This window comes from Homalodisca vitripennis, chromosome 5 (genome assembly GCF_021130785.1).
Source record: "Homalodisca vitripennis isolate AUS2020 chromosome 5, UT_GWSS_2.1, whole genome shotgun sequence".
Lineage (NCBI taxonomy): Eukaryota > Metazoa > Arthropoda > Insecta > Hemiptera > Cicadellidae > Homalodisca > Homalodisca vitripennis.
Genome location: NC_060211.1, coordinates 174,075,609 through 174,094,786, shown reverse-complemented (window position 1 = coordinate 174,094,786; position 19,178 = coordinate 174,075,609). Strand labels below are relative to the sequence as shown.

The 19,178-nt window shown below is 37.1% G+C and overlaps 1 protein-coding gene across 1 annotated transcript in view; it reads right to left on the bottom strand.

Moving 5' to 3' along the window:
• LOC124363742 overlaps positions 1-16,233 on the bottom strand; it is a 72,535-nt gene extending 56,302 nt beyond the window's left edge. The window contains exons 1-2 of the mRNA XM_046819004.1: positions 16,198-16,233; positions 14,537-14,686 (exon numbers count right to left, since the gene is read on the bottom strand). Coding sequence (XP_046674960.1) covers positions 14,537-14,686; positions 16,198-16,233 — 186 coding nt within the window. The remainder of the gene's footprint in view (positions 1-14,536; positions 14,687-16,197) is intronic.
• Positions 16,234-19,178: the final 2,945 nt, after the last annotated feature.

Below are 19,178 nucleotides of genomic sequence, written 5' to 3'. Positions count from 1 at the left end.
CCAGCATTTATGTGTATAGAAAAGAGAGAGCAACAATTTTCAAAGTTTTTTGAACAAGATGGTGATTTGGTGTACTGTACAGACATTCCAGGTCTGATGAATGAATTTGGTGTTGAGTACAAAAAGGAAGACTGGAGGCTGTTCATTGACTCATCCAAAAGAAGTTTAAAGGCTGTTTTATTACACAATGGAAACCAGTACGCATCTATACCTGTTGGTCATTCTGTACACATGAAATAAAGCTATGAAAAACCTAGAAATAGTGCTGAATAAAATAGGCTATTGTGATCATGGTTGGATGATATGTGGTGATTTAAAAGTAACATGTATGCTACTTGGTCAACAAGGTGGTTTTAAACCAAGTTTTGTCCCATGTTTCTTGTGTGAATGGGACAGTAGGGCTAGAGATCAACATTGGTGCAAAAAGAACTGGCCTGCTAGGGAATCTTTAAAACCAGGTGAAAAGAACATTCTTCGCAAAAAACCTCGTAGATCCAAAAAAAGTGCTCCTACCACCTCTTCACATAAAGTTAGGCCTCATGAAACAGTTTGTCAAGGCTTTGCCTAAAGATGGGCCATGTTTTTATGTATCTCTGGCCTAAAGTTTTCCACACCTTTCAGAAGCTAAACTGAAAGAAGGCGTCTTTGTCGGACCAGACATTAGAAAAATGATGTTAGACCTTAACTTTGAATCGACAATGACCTCAAATGAGAAAGAAGCATGGGTGTCATTCAAGCAAGTGATTACCAAGTTCTTGGGGAATAAAAAAGATCCAGAATATGTTTGCTATTGTTGCTAACATGTTAAAGAACTTTAAAAAGTTAGGATGTTTGATGAGCCTGAAAGTTCACTTCCTGAACAGTCATCTTGATTACTTCCCGGAAAACTTGGGCGATGTAAGTGAGGAGCAAGGAGAGCGTTTTCACCAGGACATTAAACTGATGGAAAAAACGCTATCAGGGCCGCTGGAACACTAACATGATGGGGGACTACTGTTTGGTCACTTCACAGAGAAGTTCAGCAGGCGACTCATCGTAGAAAAAAGCTACACAAGAAGTTTCAAAGAAAAGAGGGAAAGAAAATACAAACCAATCCCAGATGACTAATGGAACCTGTATTATACCACATGTATAACTCTTTCAAGTAACCTATTGTATTAATATATTCATAATTATGATGTAACATAGTGTTTCATTAATTTCACCATATACCGTATTATACTACATAAGAAAACTACATAAAAATGTAATACTACATAAAAACCCAAATTGCAGAAAAACTATGGGTGATACAAAAAAACTAAGGCCAGATTTGGATTCAGCACATAAAAATCTATAAAAATCAGCTATTAAAGTAAAAAAAAGTTTTCACAAAAAAATTTTTCGTTGGCCTGTGCTATCGTTTTAGTTGCAATATACTGTAAGAATGCGTGGCTATGCGGGAATTGTAAATAGTACAGTCGGGTGTATTTAAAATTGTCCACGTGTCTCGATTTGGAATCCTTGTAAATGAACTTGTCCTACAAACACCGAATTAACTTAGCCTCATTCAGACCGCTTGTAAATCTTCTGTCTGATGGTTGAGACATCACAATCCAATCTGTTACGGCTGGAAATAGCGAAGACGCTGGAAATTACAGGTATAACGTTATCATAGAACTTTCACTTCCAGACATTATCTCCGATTAGTTTGTAACAACTGCGGCTGATCTATTTTAATGAGTGCACGATTTGAGGGAAAAATAAATTAAGAATCATAAACAAATTAGAGTATAAAAGTATTGCTCTGTACTTTGATCCTTTGCAACTCTGGAATGAAAGTAAGAAATAGCCAACATAATTAGTAAAAGGTTCAAAGAATGAATGCCATCTAAAATAAAGTAAGTAATGTCATATTTTACAACGTGAAGTTAGGGCTAAGAAGCCCACTTTAACACTTAACCTGGGGACCAACTGCTTAAAGGTGATTTTCGAACCAACACCAATGGCCGGGCAGGCGGGCTGCTTGCAAGGACAGGATTGCTCAGCGGTCACCCATCCAAGCAGCAGCCACGCTTGACATTGCTAAATTTGGTATCTTGCGATAACCGCCGTACCCGCTACGGGGTTTACCAGGTTTATCTAATTCGATTCTTAGTATTGTAAATTAATTTTATAGTAAATCTACGGCCAAGTAAAACTTCTATGCTGAACGACACAAATTTCCATAGTGTGAAGACCTTCGGGAATGGGAATAGATTATTTTTTCCCGATGAGCTCAATTGAAGTCTACTTCCGATTTAAGGTAGTAGGATCTGCTTTTTATTTATATAGTATTTAAACATTTTGAAGTCATAGCCCTTTAAGACGATTTCCCAAAAAGGGAAAATATATTTTTCATCCATCCATAAGAAGTTATAGACGAAGTAGGAAATATAGGCAATCCTTGCAAACAAGCCTTAAAAAGAACGTCTGAAGTTAAGATGTGAATTTTACACTACGTATATGAGGTATTTAAATGTTTTTTTTATCGATTTATAAGTTAAGGAAATGACACATTTTAATGAAATATAACTTACGAAGAAAATAGCATACGTTATTAAAAATGTTTCTAAGGAAATTACATATTTATAAATAAAAAAAAACGTGTAGTTTATTTTATATAACTCTGTAAAACGGTTCATTTTTTTGTATTAAAAAATGTGTACTAGGGAGTAGATGCCTCTGAATTCTGCTTCTAATGCCTACAACAACTCCTCGTCAAAAACTTGTTTCTTTTCCCTGTCTTTAGATAAGATGGCTTAGAAAAGAGCCGTGACCAGTAATTTGTTTTAAATTAATAATAATAAAAAAAACTATTCCTGGAGAAAAACCGATTGCATCTCCTTAATGCAATACTAGATGTGACACTCTTATTCACTTAATGTGTCAAAAGCGTTTTAAGTTCCTCGCGTCAAGTATCACTTAAATTTCCAAAGTTATGGAACGTTATATTTTACGAAACGTAAACCCAACGTATTTTTTAAATAGTTAAATCTTTTGTGGAGGATAAATGATGGATTTAATCCGTTAAGAATACTAACTATTAATTAAATCCCAGTGCGAGCACCTTTTAGTTCTTTGCTAGCACGATCAATCGTGTCCCATCTTCGTGCCGCAACCATCTTGCCACGTCGGATTGCGTCTTTGCTTAATTTCTTGTTTGTGTCACGTTTTTAGTCTATATTTCTACCACAATATTTTGCCCACATTGTTTTGATCCAAGTCATTAGCACTGGGCCACGCTTCTAACCACTGTGTTTGTGCCACAGTGGGACTGGAATCAAAACAAAACTATGGATGTCCAGGAGTGGCACATCACTTACAACTAATGTTATTGGAAGGGTTTATCCTCCTCCACTGTGGAGGATAGAGTGGATGGGCCCCCTTGGCGTTAAAGACTGTTGCTACCTTTTATTAGATAAATGTAATAGGCAGTATTTATGTGATCTACCTAAACTAAAATTAGATTCCATGAAAGCATTTGGTGTTAAAGAGGTTAGATTTCGAAACTTTACTCAGAATTATTTATAATTGGATCTCCTCCGTTAGGAATATTTAAGGGTTATCCTTACAGAGAATCTTCGTGAATTGTGCACGTTTTAATATGAGACGCATCTTAATTTTGTCAACCTTGCACGCAATTCGTAATTACAAGCAATGTAAGCTATTTTTAAGTACTGCAACATCCTACAAAGTGGGTTTTACCAGATTGATATTAAAAAGAATTAGTAATTTTAGATAAATTAAAAGTAAGTTTATTTGTATACCCAGGAGGGTTCACTTCTGACTGGATTGTACCTTCCACTTGAACCAATACTGGACACAGCAATAACCAATGTGTCACTTAAATCTGGGCACCGTATGGATGTCCAGGAACAGCACATCACTAACCGCAAATGTCAAGATATTGGGGTGCTAGGATATATTGATAGGACTAGTCTTGACTAGGGGATGATTGTTAGAGTTGGTGGGTTCCCTTTGTGTCAAAGGCCTCGATAGGCATATTTAAGAATTTCCTCGTGTATTGTGCACGGTATAAAATAAGATAAAATTTAGTCTCGTCAATTCTGTTTATTGCATATGTAATTGGTAAGTACATGCAATATAGGTTATTTTGACCATTGGAAAACCCAACCAAAAGAATTTGACCATGATGGATGTTTAATAAAGAATTAGTGATTGTGGATAATTTTATAAGTAAATCGATTCGAATCTTACTGTGGGATTGCCGTGTTGGCTTTTGGTGTTAGACAATACCTCGTGGATATTTTCGTAACCATCCAAGACGAAATAATTTTGGCAGAACTAATAAGACCGTTGTGGTTTCGTTTCAGAATTTCTGGCTCTCCCCAATTAGACCCAACCAGTGTTTGGGGTAGACCCTCGCTAATCCGGCAGTGAACACGACGCTGCTAACGAGGCTGATGTAACGAGCGCGGTCCAGAGACTTCGACACAATGTACAAGAATGGGCAGTGGATACGGGTGAACGGTTGAGGCGGCTAGTTACCCAGAGATCAGTAGCGTAGCCAGAAATTTCGTTCGGGGGGGGGGGTCCGAAACCGGGGGATCCGGGGGACGTTTTGTGTGTTATTTGCCTATGAATTCACTGGTAAAAGGTAAATATACCAAAAATATGGAGCTTTAGTAACTACGCCTTATAGAAAGTGGAAAGAAGTAATAGGCAAATTAAACTCTCACAGCAACTCTAGTAACTTACCACGAATTTTCTTGTATAGCTACAGAAGAAACTTTACGAAGTTCGATTCTGGCCATGTAGAAGGCACCAAAGTGATGTTGGATTCACTGGATAAGAAATAAAAAGATCAAAACAGAGCTTCACTCAAGCGTATAATTGACTCAACTATATTCTGTGGAGAAAATGAAATACTCCTTCGGGGACATTGGGCCACTGGTGACGGCCGAAAACCCTTTAGAAAAGAAGGGGCGATTTTCGAGCGTTGCTCGGGTACAGATCAAACTAACGGTCGGAAAATGCACCGGAAAAACTCTACTGATTAGAAGTTCGGCCACTTTGGATTTCACTGATTGGGGTATTTATGAATGAGTTATAATGACGATTTTTTGTATCATTACACTGTAGACGAGTATATAATTATCGGAAAAATCACTTTCGGTCGGAAAATAAAATACACCTGAAGAACTTCAACTACTTCGGACTTCGGTTGTTGAGGTAAACGTGGTATTCTTTTATTGAGTTAGGACGACGATTTTTTGTTATCATTAAACTGTACTCGACTACCTATATAATTATCGAAAAAAAATCACTTCTGGTCGGTAAATACCAAAGAAAAGCTCTCTACTGATTCGTTTTGACGATTTTGGATTTCACTGGTTGAGTGGTTGAGGTAAAAGTAGTACTTATAATTATGTTAGGACATTGAATTTAGAGATTAATTCAACGCCGACTAATAAATATATAATTATCGAGAAAAAAAAAAAACAAAAATAATCACTTCCGATCGGAAAATGAAATAATACCTCAGTCAGTGAAATCCAAAGTAGTCGCAACTTCTTATCAGTAGAGTTTTTCCGGTGTATTATCTGACAGAAAGCGATTTTTTCAATTTTTATTTGATAATTATATAGCTATTAGTCGGCGTTCAATTGATACCTAAAAATCAATGTTCTAACATAATTCTAAGTACCCACTTTTATCTCAACGACTCAACCAGTGAAACCCAAAATCATCAAAATCTGAATCAGTAGAGCTTTTCCTCGGTATATTCCGACCGGAGGTAATAATAATACTTTTTATTGTCTCAACAATAATAAAAATTGCATACAATCGTCAAATTAAATTATTTAGTAATATGTATATCTATTTTAAATTGCCCCCATTCATACCCGTTCATACACAGGTCCACACTCATTCCTAAGACTGATACATACTTACAGCCATACGTTTGAAAATCTTCTAAATTTTACCATCAGAAATAGAGGATGATCGAACTTACTTTAAATTTCATCCCAGCGGCTCATCTTAAAATCTTCCACTGAAAAACCACCCTCGACACCAAAAAGTGTCTTAATCGAGCTTTTAAATTTTGTTGGTTCATTCAAAATTTTGATTTCATCAGGGAGCTTGTTGATCAGCTTAACACCAACCTCGGATGGCAAACGTTTAAATGCGGCTGTTCTGTGCGGATGTAACCGAAGGTTGTCCCTGCCTCTTGTCCCGTATTGCTATACGTCCCTGCCCCGGACGAACTCGCACTTAAATCGGCAGAACAGGGCGACATCGGAGGATGTAGAGACAGGGCAAAGTTAGCAATCCAAGCTCCCTAAAGGCATCTCTGCATGAATTTCGGGATTTCAATTTTGAAATAATGCGGACAGCTTTCTTTTGACTTCTAAATACTCCTCAAATTTGTATTTAGAACAGCTGCCCCATAGCCTCAACTCGTACATTAGATGGGGGTGTACAGGGCCGAAGTAGGCCATTTTTAGTACATCCCGGGAGCAAAATTTTGAAAAGTTCCGTAGAGCATAAATGCCTGAAAGAAACCGTTGAGCAGGTACTTTCAAAACCATTTCAAGTCAACATTGTTGAGAGGAAGGAATGGTCAAAAGGTGAGCCTGACTACATGAAGAAGGCTCTAACCTGGTACAACGGACGGGTCAAAGACTCTGAAGGGTACTGGGCAGGGGTGGGAAGCCAGACCGAGGGTTAACTTAAGCTTTAGCCTAGGTAAACTGGCAACTGTCTTTCAGGCTGAAGTTATAGCCCTTGCAGAATGTGCAAGAGTTAATGTGGAAAGGGGCTACAAAGGCAAAAACATCTACATTAACTCGGACAGCAGGGCTGCTCTGCAGGCCTTGGCCAACCATGACTGTAATTCGAAGGCAGTCTGGGAATGCCATAAGGTCTTGAAATTGCTGGCGAAAACCAATAAAGTTATTCTAACTTGGGTGGCCTGGACATAGAGGGAATCACAGGAAATGAAAGGGGGCAGACGGTTGCGCTAACGATTTGGGGAGCCAACTCGCCTTCTTACCGGTCCCTGAACCAACGAGTTGTGGGGTCCTCATATAACTTAGGCAACGTAAGAATCAGTTAACCAAGTGTGATGGCTAACAAACACCTACAACATTGAGAGAGAACACCTGAGGGGAATGTTACAGGCAAAGAAGCGGATGCTGCCAATGGGACCCTATCAGAGGTAACAATTGCAGCAGATGCCCTATAAGAATGATGTAGAACGGAGATCAGAAAGGTGACTGGTTTTTATTAACAGGTCATTGGATATTCCCGAAAGTCACCTTGAACAGAATATGGTAATTCCAGATTTCAGGGAAAGCAGCTGTAGCAGGAAAATGTGGCGAGGCTTGACGAAAACAGCCAAGCACGTTCATATTTGAATGTCCGGCATTACATGGAGCGAAACCGCTCCAAAGATCCCTAGGGTGTATCTTAATGCATACCGGGAAGAGGGGTTGGAACAGGAAAGCATTGAGGTTTCAGAAGATCTCATGGTTTTTTGTAAGAGGCCTCGGGATTTGAATAACAGCTTAAAGAAAACCTGGGAGAGTTGTGTGCACAATAAGCCGGATGTGCTGAGAGGCCAACTACCATGCCTATGAAACCTGGCCCTCTGTAAAAAAAAAAAAAAAAATATTTCCTTTTCAATGTGATTGTATCTACCAATGTCAGACCTTCCGAATTAAGGTACATTTCCCGAGGAACTTGGTGGAAATCAAGTGTTCCTCTATGAGGAACATCGTCCGCCATCACAGTCAAGCGCGGATCCTCAATCACGCTCTCTTTGGGCCGCAAACAGAGAAATTTAGTGATTTGGAGTTGTTGGTGGTAATACTTCAGATTTAATTATATAGAAAAAAATTGATATACTATGGAAAAATTCGAAGTTTTCCTAAGAAAGGAAATGATTTCCTAAATTGCATGTTTTTGGTTGTGAGCTTTAAATGCAGAGCGTTGTAATCGTCAACATACTGGACCATTTTTCCCTCTCAGAAAGCGATGAGTATTCCGCCTGCTGATGTAACACAAGGAACAAAGTACTGGTCCAAGTATAGATCCCTGGTGGGAACTCCATAGGAAGAAATGTACCGCTAATTTAAAAATGTAATCTAATAAATTGTTTTTTTTTTCTCGATAAATTATATATGTATTAGTCGGCGTTGGAATTTCATACCTAAAATCACCGTCCTAACATAATACCCTAAGTAACCACTTTAACCTCAACCACTCCCAACCAATGAAATCCCAAAATCGGCAAAACTTGAATCTGTTAGAGAGCTTTTCTTCGGAATTTACCGACCGGAAGTGATTTTTTTTTCTCGATAATTATATAGGTATGGTGTAAAACAGTTTTTAATGATAACAAAAATTCGTCGCCTAACTCAATCGAAAACCCCACGTTTACTGCTTCAATCATTGAAGTCCAAAGTAGGTTGAAGTTCTTAATCAGTAGAGTTTTTTCAAGTGTATTTTTCCCGACAGAATAGTGATTTTTTATTTCGATAATTTATAACACGTTTACCAGTTTTAATGACACCTAAATATCAACGTCTTGAAACTTAATTCTATGTAGTCACTTTTACGTCCCCAGCACGACGAATTTTTGAACGAAGTGGGTCGCTAATTTAAACTGTCCGCCCGGTGTTAAATTAGCGGTTTCAAGGTTACGTTTGCGACGTTCACGTGACCGCGCCCTATAGAAAATACCGTGATTACACTACACTATCCGAAAGACCGAGTCCCAAAAGTATCGTTTGATGATACTTTAATGATTTAAACGAAAAGGAACAATTATATTTTTAACAACGTGTCACTTCAATCAGTGAAATCAATCAATTTTAATGTTTGTAGACAAGAGTTAATGATAACTGTCCTTTTGTCTCCTGCTCCATTCTTTATTTTTTTTAATATGTCTTAAAATTTCGGGGGGGGTCCCGGACCCCCAGGACCCCCCCCTTCCGCTACGCCACTTCTAGCCAGAGATGGCTTTCACTTCCTTTCTGAATACTAATCATCCTCGGCAGCCTGGAGAACGTGCCACCTACAGGGGACAGCCTTTCTTTCTTTAGTCTGCAGCCCACGCGCATGCGACCGTATTCATCTGTGCGAGGAACTCTTCCCAACGTACAATCATCAATATCGCTTTCTTGGACTATTCATTAATTGATCAATTAATGAACATGGCCCGACGGCTCAGCGGTCTAAGACGTTGGGATGTTTTTTAGCTCATTGTTAGAAGTCATGCGCAAGATTGTCAAATCCTGTCTAGTGACAGCTTGATTCAAATTCAGCTGTTTGGAAAAGATTTTTACACATCATCCACATTTTTGGAATTAAATTTGTTACGCCAAAAAGTCTTCAGTTCCTTGCAGAAACACCTTGAACCATAACTGTGGTGGGGGGGGGGGGGGGTGGGGGGGGGGGGGGGTGGGGGGGGGGGGGGGTGGGGGGGGGGGGGGGTGGGGGGGGGGGGGGGTGGGGGGGGGGGGGGGTGAATTTCTTTTCAGTGTAGGTTATATTTTTTATTGTTTTTATTGTAGGCCTATAAACGTTTTATGCCAACGTTTATTATCTCCAGGTTTATAATAATAAAATGTATTTTCTTACAAAATATTTTTAAAGGTTATAGGCTGCCATTTGATAACGTAACTCTTCTCCGTGAATTAGATTGAGACTAGATTATCTGTTATCGACATGCTTATCAGTTTGTTTGTACCTTTTTTTCCTCGGAAAATCACTGGACAGGTGGACAAAATAGTCTCGAAGTATCCGACCAGGGCCTCGTGACCAGTACACTATGGTTCCACGTTCGTAACTATTACCTATTATATTATCACTTCAAGGGCTACAAACGAAAAGGTTTGACGAGTACGCATGCTAATTTGGAAATGGGCCCATTTCCTGTGTCAGGAAATAAAAACCGGGAATTAGGGTGAGCCGATAAAGGGATTGGGCTATTTATTGCCCTAAAAAAAAAAAAAAAAAAAAAAAAAAAAAAAAAAAATGGACATTTTACATGGTAGGCAACCATTAGCTAGTTAGTTGGCTATGACAACCCCTCCCAGTACATAGATATTTTGTTATATCCACTTATTCTTATATGTTTCACTATAATGTATAAAACGAGGTACCTGTGACACATACGATTATGCTGATTATTGGTAAATTACGATTTTGGATAGTTAAATAGTAATATATTAATGAAGTCGGTTATAATGCAATACATGCATTGAAAAAAGTCTGATTCAACGCACTTGATTTAAAATTAAGAATAGAAAATTTCACTTTCCACTTTCAACAGTTTATAACCCCAATGTACAAACAATAGTAAAAATAAAAGATCTATTAATATCAAACATAATTATTTTTGTCGTTAAATTAGAAATAGTAAAACAGAGTGAAATCAACAGTACAATAAATAAATCTTTGCAAAAAAGGCATAAACGTATAGAATGAGTTTATTAATCATCATCCATCAATCTGACGCGTTTCCGTTATCACGGGTCGTCCGTACAACAGAACAGCCTCCTCCACTTTTGTCTGTCATTCCCAGGTCTCCCTCTTCCTCCTACCCCCCTGCACTTTCTGTTAGTTCCCCTTCCTCTCTATGTCTTTCCACACTTGGTCCTGCCCATCTTCCTCTCGGTTCTTTCCTCTTGGGTTCTTCATTCCTCTTTTCCTCCTTCTCCAGTGCTATTCTAGGCTAAGTCCCTCAAAGTTCCAAACCCCCTCGTCCTCGTCAGTGAGGGATCGGGCAACGGCTGAAAGAGACGGCTAACGGGGGCTCTGGCGAAGCTACGTCAGGTCCTAGCTCAAGCCACGGTAGTGGAGATTAAAACTTACTTGTCAAGAATTAAGAAACAGCCTCGGAAAAGAATGGAGTTTTATTAAATAACAATAATAAATATATTGATTAGTAAATAAAACAGTAATTAAGTAATAACAAACAAATAAGTGATAATATTAAAAAAATAAAGGTATAAAAATGTGAAATTAAAATGGGTATATCTTTATTTTATATAATAAATTTATTCCTAAATCAATAAACACATAATAAATAAAATAACGGATAAGGGATATAATACCTAGTCGAGACCTACCATCTGTCCATTCCACTTTCTCTAGTATAGTATCACCATCTGTACAACACACAAAAACAACGGTGTATCGGAAGATCCGGCAAAAAGTAACGACAGTCTTAACACACAATCCAACAAAAGTATTTTATATCAACGATAATATCTCAAATGAGGCTACTCAGTTTGTTTACAAATACTGTATGTTTATTCTACGATTTTCGTTACAATCATGGTTACCCATTAGGTTAATGTAAAAAGGTTAAAATGTGACCTTTAATTTTGGTTTTATTGAACACAGTTCCTCCTTAGAAGACGAAGAGCATTATGCTACAACGAATACCACTGCTATCTATAAAGTTTCAAGTCGTCGTAACCATTCCATCATGGCCTATCGCAATGGTCAGGTAAACAAACAGATAAACAGACAAAGAAACGATTTTATGAATGTCTTTAGTAAAGGAAATCTCCGGTTACTTGTAACCTTTTAGGGGTGTTTATTCACTAATTGATCGTAATATCTGCGATAGTAAATGTTATACATTTCGTGTGATTCTCTCTTGTAGATAAATTATTGTCTTTAACAAAATAATGAACGAATTAATTTTGCACCAATGAAATCTTCGATACATAAAAGACAATAGCTTAAAATAACAACACGGCGTTGTTGAGATTTCAAATGTATTTTATAACAATTGTGCAAGAATCCCATCTTCGCTTTCTTGGCTTCTTTGTCGTCGACTATTTTTAGATCTCTGCAGACGAATTTGGCTCCAAATTACAGGAGTCAAGAATGTAACAGCATCAGATTCCAGGCACTGCATTCTGTACGTATACATTCAACATTCATATTAAATAAACCCTTCCCATCGTGGAAATCAAATGGATTATTTTGTAATTAAGTTTTGAAGGTATTTTGAAAGCTTAAGCCTTTAATAAAAATTAATATACAGTATAGGCAGGTAAAGTAATTTTGTAATATATTAACCGAGATGGATGAGGATTGTAGTATGAATTTTAAAAATATAATATTCAATTATTTACCATTTCATGGTCACCTGCGGTTACCATGAAATAGCACTATAGAGGTGCATATAGCCCCATCCATTAAAAAACTGGTCCAATAATAGATCCCTGGGGAACCTCACATGGTGAAAATATTTTCTCATTTGTTAGCTTTTCTCTAAGCTAAACTCTTAGACATTATCTTTTTATTCAAACTGGATTTTAAACCAAAATTAAATAGACTGCAAATTGCATATCACACACCATTCGTTACCTATTATATTACTCATATTTCTGTTTTTTTAACAGTGCAGGATTTATGACATTTCCTTATAAGCATAATGGTATTTAATAATCTTAATATATTTTTTACAAATTTATTTATTTATCTATATTTTCTATTGTAGACACCATTTTGCACAATGAAAAAATATATGGTCAACAGCAACTAACAATATGTGATTTAAATACAGATGCAACTATAACAATATAAATTAGTATGGTGAAAACTCAATGTTTAGCAAACACATGTATAATTATCAAATTCAGGTATTTATTACTAATAATTACTATATAAGAACTAGATATACTATAAGAACTGGATTCTAATTAGTGTATAAGAACTACATAGACATATTATATATAGACTTTAGGCTATATAATAAATTACCTCCAAATCTAAAGAAGGAGAATTCCATAAATGCATTTAAAAGTTCCCTAAAATGCTACCTCATTAACCGGGCATACTATTCAGTTAATTCTTATATGAATTAAAAGTGCACTACTTTATTTGACCAAGTTTACTAAGCTTTGCATATATGTAACTGTTTCTTGATTAGTTTAGGTTAGTTTATTAGTTTAGTTTATTTTTAACCTTGACAATTCCAAATGTTTATCTTTAGCTATGCTGAAAAATTATAAACCTATGTGAAGCTTATAATAAATAAATAAATATATAGACAATAGCAACAAAAAGTACAAACTTAACAACAATTACTCAACAACAAAATCCACAACACGTTAACTTAAAAAAGAAAAAGTGATCTGGAATTTATTATATAAATTTTCCATTCCTAATCCAAGCTAGAAAATTAGTCATTGAAACATTTGCACGAGGAGAAAAACACAATGTAAGTGAGGAGTTTGTGTATTCGATAAGCACATACTTTTCATTTTAACTTTTCAAGTTAATACTTATATTTTACTTGATTAAAATCAATCGGTGGAATATTCAAAGACAACTTAGATTTCCATGCCCTTAATTCTAACCAATGGCACTGTGCACATCCCCGAATAAGAACCACACGGTCATATTAGTGATTCGGCTTGAGGATTTACCTGCTTCAGTAATTAAGATTACCCTTGCATCATTGTTAAACGCGTTCCACTTCCAGCACGAGTAGGCGTATACATACATTCCCCATATTCCTATGTACACTCCCAACACCAGATTGTGTAGGACCAACTTGATGCTTAGTACTTTAGCTAACCTATTTTTTTATTGGTGCAAAACTGGAGTGAAACGTACAAACGCTAAGCTTTACTGTATGTGTTGTACTGTTCTTGTACTGTTGAAAAATTTTGGTCCTTGTAAACTCGAATATGACTCGGCACTTACTAGTGGGGTACATACAGTATGAAGTCAACATCCATGCTCCTGGAAGAAGGAGCATTTGTAGACTTTTTGGTTTTCAGTATTGAAAGATTCTGACAGCCTTCTTTGTGCTTCCAAAACTTTTTCGAGTTTGTATTTAGAAAAGGTTACCAGACAATCCTAAGCCGTCAGACAAATGTTATTTATCAGACAAAAGTAACAGTTTTCAACACATCCATGGGAAAAGTTCACAAGTTTGTGCAAAAAACTAAATTTGTGAAGTTCCCTCTGAGAAGAGAGGATCTTATGTCAAGCCTTCGATTAAGGTACATTCCAAGGAATAAGCCTTTTTCCAGTTGACGTCGTCCAACACCCATCACTGGCCGATGATCGAATGATCTTGCTTCTTTATGTCAACAAAAGGACCAAGTCATCATGTTTATATTTAAAAATTGTTTGTTTTTTGTTTTATTTAATTGCTCGATGACAGCAAATGTCAAAATTTATCCAGGATCATGGGGGAAAATATATTTAACACTTTGTCCCCTGGGCCCTTAATACATGTTTCAAAACGTGGCTCCCTAGGGGTTTTTATGCTTTAAAACAAATCATTGTTATTACAGCAAGTATGTCCATGAACTCATACTATATATCATTTTAAAGGTAGAGTTACATGTTTTTTAATGTATAGAAATATAATTCTATTTTCATCAAATGATTACATAAAACTTAAATGTTATGTAAAGAATACATAAACACGTTTTTTGCTACGTAGCTTTTTAGTTCAAGTAGTTGTCCTTAGTGCGGTAATTTTAAAAGCAAACTGGTACATACAAACAGTGGAACTGTACAGACTGGGCACCACCAGGGTGTTTCCTTCCTTCAGATTTGCCAGTTTCTTGCTTGGCCTTTCTTCCGAGCATACTTTGCGTAATCGTGTAGGCTGGTCTCTTTGCTCTGGTGGTATCTTGTCCGGGAAAGTGTCTAGCTGTAAAGTCATACATACAAAAATGATTAGGCTTACCTGTTAGTCGATTAGAAAGCAAACTTGAAGAAGCGCCATCTCTAGCTCCAGCAGGCATCTTCCTTTTTCACCCAGAGATTTTACCAACAGCTTTGATAAAACTATAAAGGTGGCATTTCTTCCTCAGATGTTGGTGGCCCTCGTTTCAGGGTAAAGCACAAAAGAATTGGCAATTGCTGCCATGAACAGGTGGAAGAATAATTTTTTCCACCACTTCATTTGCTTCCTTTTGAACGGGTAATAGGCAATAACTTGATCTAACCAACCTACACAAGTTTTATTTTTGTCATAATGAATTATAACATCAGGTTTTGACTTAGTAATCAAGCTTACCTTCGAGCGGACTACAACATCAGAATAAGTTATTGTATGCACTGAAGAAAGAGCCAACACATATCTTTTGTACCTACCATTTTAGGCACAACAGATGATCTCTTCTCATAAAAGCTGTTTCATTTGTCTTCAGTTTCGTGGTAACAACGGTTTGTGGCAGTTATTTCCTGTTCCGCACGCATGTTCCTACAGCCTTAGTGTTATTGGCCCATAAAAACTCAAATACGGCAGGAGAGCTGTAAAACCGGCCCATAAACACAGTGAGAACCTTTTGTGTGTATAATTTGATCCCATATTTGTTGTGGTTTGTTCTTGTTGTGTACTCTGAAGCGCACTCTTCCTCGAAAACCACATGTTCCTTCCCCCACAGTGAGATTTTCATGAGGATCGTATGCACTAAGCAGGTGGTTGATGCACTAAGCAGAACCTCCTATGCACTAAACATAAGGTCTCAACTTATGAAGAGGGTCGTGGCGAGGTTGCTTGTAAGGTACAGCGATGCTGGTATCGCTAATATGGAAATTAGCTAAGATTGCCAAAAAGCGTTCACGAGCCATTACTGAAGGTGCATAAGAACTTCCAATGAATTTATCGATTGACCAATATTCTGCTAATCTGAGATTTTTTTATCGAGAAAAACAAATATATTTCGTGAAGTTTGACCGTTTTCCAGTGTCCCCTAATACTATTTTTTCTTAGTTTGTCAGATGTCCTTAGTTTGTCAGATCTCCTTAGTTGTCAGATCTCCTTAGTTTGTCAGATCTCCTTAGTTTGTCAGATTTCTTATTTGTCAGTACTGACTTGGCATTCTTGTTTCACTTTTGAAGGTTTTTATGATAGATTCAATAAAGAATAAAGGAAAAAACTTCGATTGGAGTTGAAGATTCACTAATATTAGCTTTTCTGCCACTAATTTCATCAAAAAGAGGATATGGAGGTTGATTATCTGGTTCTGATCAACCTGACTCATTATCTATAGGTTTCTCTGATCTCCTTCGTTTAGGATTTGGCCTAATAAAGCCATCTGAGTGAGGCCTACCGGTGAGGGCCTATGTCAATAACAGGATTGTCTTCTTCTCCAGATTCAATATTTGAAGGATCTTATAAATCGTCACGATCGTTTCCAACATCATCCAACTCACCATCAGACTCCGAATCAAATACAGGATCTCGCACATTTTCATTTAGATCGTTCATAAAATAAATATTTAGTCCCAGGTGTGTATCAAAGCCATGTCAGTTTCCGAAACGGAGTCTCAAACAAAAGATCGCGAATTTCATAATTTTTTATTTCATCACCCATATTATTAAATTTGATCTCTAAAAATAATAAGTAAATATTATAAAAGAAGTTCAACGGAAAATCGAGAAGAAGAAAGAACAAAGCAAATGTAAACACAAAACAAGACAAACAGATAACCTCACATTGTTTGCATTTGCCTTTACTTCATTCAGTATGAAATTGAAGTGCTAATTATTTACAAACTGTTAAATTCACATTTAGAATATATTATAATAACCTTGGCTTCAGTATTTGTCGGGAAGATTTGTAGAAAACGTAGTAAGACATTACTAGGACTCACAACAACACACAACGTGAAACACTACAAAGCAAACTGACATTAACGACGATTAGCTGTCCCAGACTCACTCGTAGTACGACGAAAAAAATATATACGTATAGCATTACTAAAACGTGATCATTGAATCTCAAAACCAACAAATATGAACTTAGACAAACCAATGAACATAATAAAAATGTTTGAAACCAAAACATATGCGGACTGAGCTGAACAATATAATTAAATAACAAGGCCCGACCTATACTCAGGCTCCGGGTACTTGAAACATACTTAAGGCATTTAAAGAGATTATCTTTGGGGGTTTTAATGTACTTTTTGTTGTTTAATATACCCTATTCAAAGTATATTCTTACGTTATCAGAAAAAGTTTACGTAAAAAAAGGACAAAAAGTTACATACTTTCTGGATGTAAAGGAACAGGAGAATGGATATGTCAGAATTATCCAACAAAGACCAGGCTACCATAAATATTGACCTATGGAGTACTGTGTGTTGTTAACGAGCTCTGTAGATAAAGACATCGGCAACCTCAGCATGCGAGTAAACTTATTGTGAACAATTCTGTGAACTCACAAACACTTTCCAGTGCAGTGTAGAAGCTGCTTGACGTCCAGATCGTGTAGCATACTGGCCGCTCAGAGACCTTCTTCCGGTATAAGAGCCTATCACTTGAGTACTTGAGTTAAAAAAGAGCTTTGTGAAATCATCCAGCATGTCAGCATTCTGCATACCATTTCAATGGACAGCATTTTGGAAGTCTCTAGAAAGGAGGATAAAGCGTTTTAAATTAAAAATAAACCTTAAAAATGTGTATTTACACATTACACAAATCTGCACCACTGTGCAAATTTTTGATAACATTTCTTCTGCAGTGTACTAGGTATGTGCTACATTGTATGTTCATGTTAGTCTTGTTTTATGTGACCAGGTACTCTAGTGAATTCAGATGCACTTTTGAGTTTGAGTACTCACCTACAACAACAACTCATTGCAAAATGTTCTGCCACTAAATTTCTTGGGCTGCATTTGGATGCCCATCTCAGCTGGGAATCTCATGTAGATGTCATCTGCAAAAGTCGCTATGCTCTCCGCCGCCTTGCTCAGGTATGCAGCATCCGAGTCCTTCTCGTTTGTATTCTTTTCCTTTGTGGTAAGGTATACTAATTTTAAGGTATAGAGTTATCTTTTGGGGTATATAAAGTAACAAGAATTTTTCTAAGAGTTTTTAAAATTCAAGAAGTGTGTGTAAGAGTGATGTTAAAAATGACCAGAAGGGAATCTTGGCAGTTGGTGTTTATAGAATTAAACATAATGACTTTTGCTGGTCTGGTGGGGTATGAGTGCTGCATGTTTGTCAGAAATAATCCCACTCTGTTTACTGCCAGCGCGACTTGCCACTCGTACTCAACGAGGGGCGCGCAGCGGCTGACAGTACATGAACATTCGACTGCATTTTTTCAAAAAAGGGCCACAGTACATATGTGCTGCAATACATTACAAGCTGCCACCAAACATAAAAAATGACACAGGTGCTTACACTTATAAAAGACTTTTAAGAAAGTATTTTGTAAGAAAAGGCTTTTATAAGCAGGACTTTCTACAAGAATGTAAACTGTTTTTTTTGTTTTCGTTTTTGTCTTTGTTTTTGTTTGTTTTTGTTTTCTGTTTTTGGTTTTTTGTGTTTCTGTTTTTTCTTTTGTTTTTTTGCTTTTTTGTTTTCTGTTTATGGTTTTATTTTTGGTTTTTCTGTTTTTGTTTTTTGTTATTAGTAAATTGCGTGCAAAGCTTGGGAGTCTCGTAGTCGGCTCATAAATTCCACAACAACGAAGAGCGGCTCCCAGGTAATTTTGAGAGGTGTGCACCCAGCCGTGGAAAACGCCCTAGACAGTCAGGTGTAGAGTTCACGCAGTAAAATCCGACCAGAGCGACCAAGGTTACCCGCAGCTCCCCGGGTGAAAAGCGGCGGCAGGCGAGTTAGCGGGTAGTAGCCGCGCGTCCGTCATCACGTCCAGTCGTCAAATTGTCGGTAAAAGGTAGTCGGTGTCAGTGCAATGTCGATGCGCGGATTGCTGTGTGTCCAGGTCCTCGTGGACTGTATAGTGCTAGCCTACAGTGCTTCCTTCCGGCCCAACATTGTCGTCATCGTAGCGGACGATCTGGTGAGTTTAGACTTACAAAATCTTATTTACAATGTACAGAAATAACCTTAGCAAAAGAAGTTGCTGGTGTGAACATACGGTTATCACTGGTAACTTAAAAAAAATCATGAGCAATCACTTAGAGGTGTGGGTTTCAGTTCGAATTGTCACAATAGAACCATTCCAAGAAATCTGAACAAAGTTACACACGTAGAAATGTTACATCTTAAAATTATCTGAACTAGAAGATGCATTGATAGATTTAAAGATTAATTTGTACTAAATGTTTACTATGACAACTGTAGCAATTATCTTTTTAAAAGCTTTCGAACCCCACCATTAGCTCTTTTCAAAATTTCAAAAATATCACAATCACATAAATGGTTCGTAAAATTGCAGAGC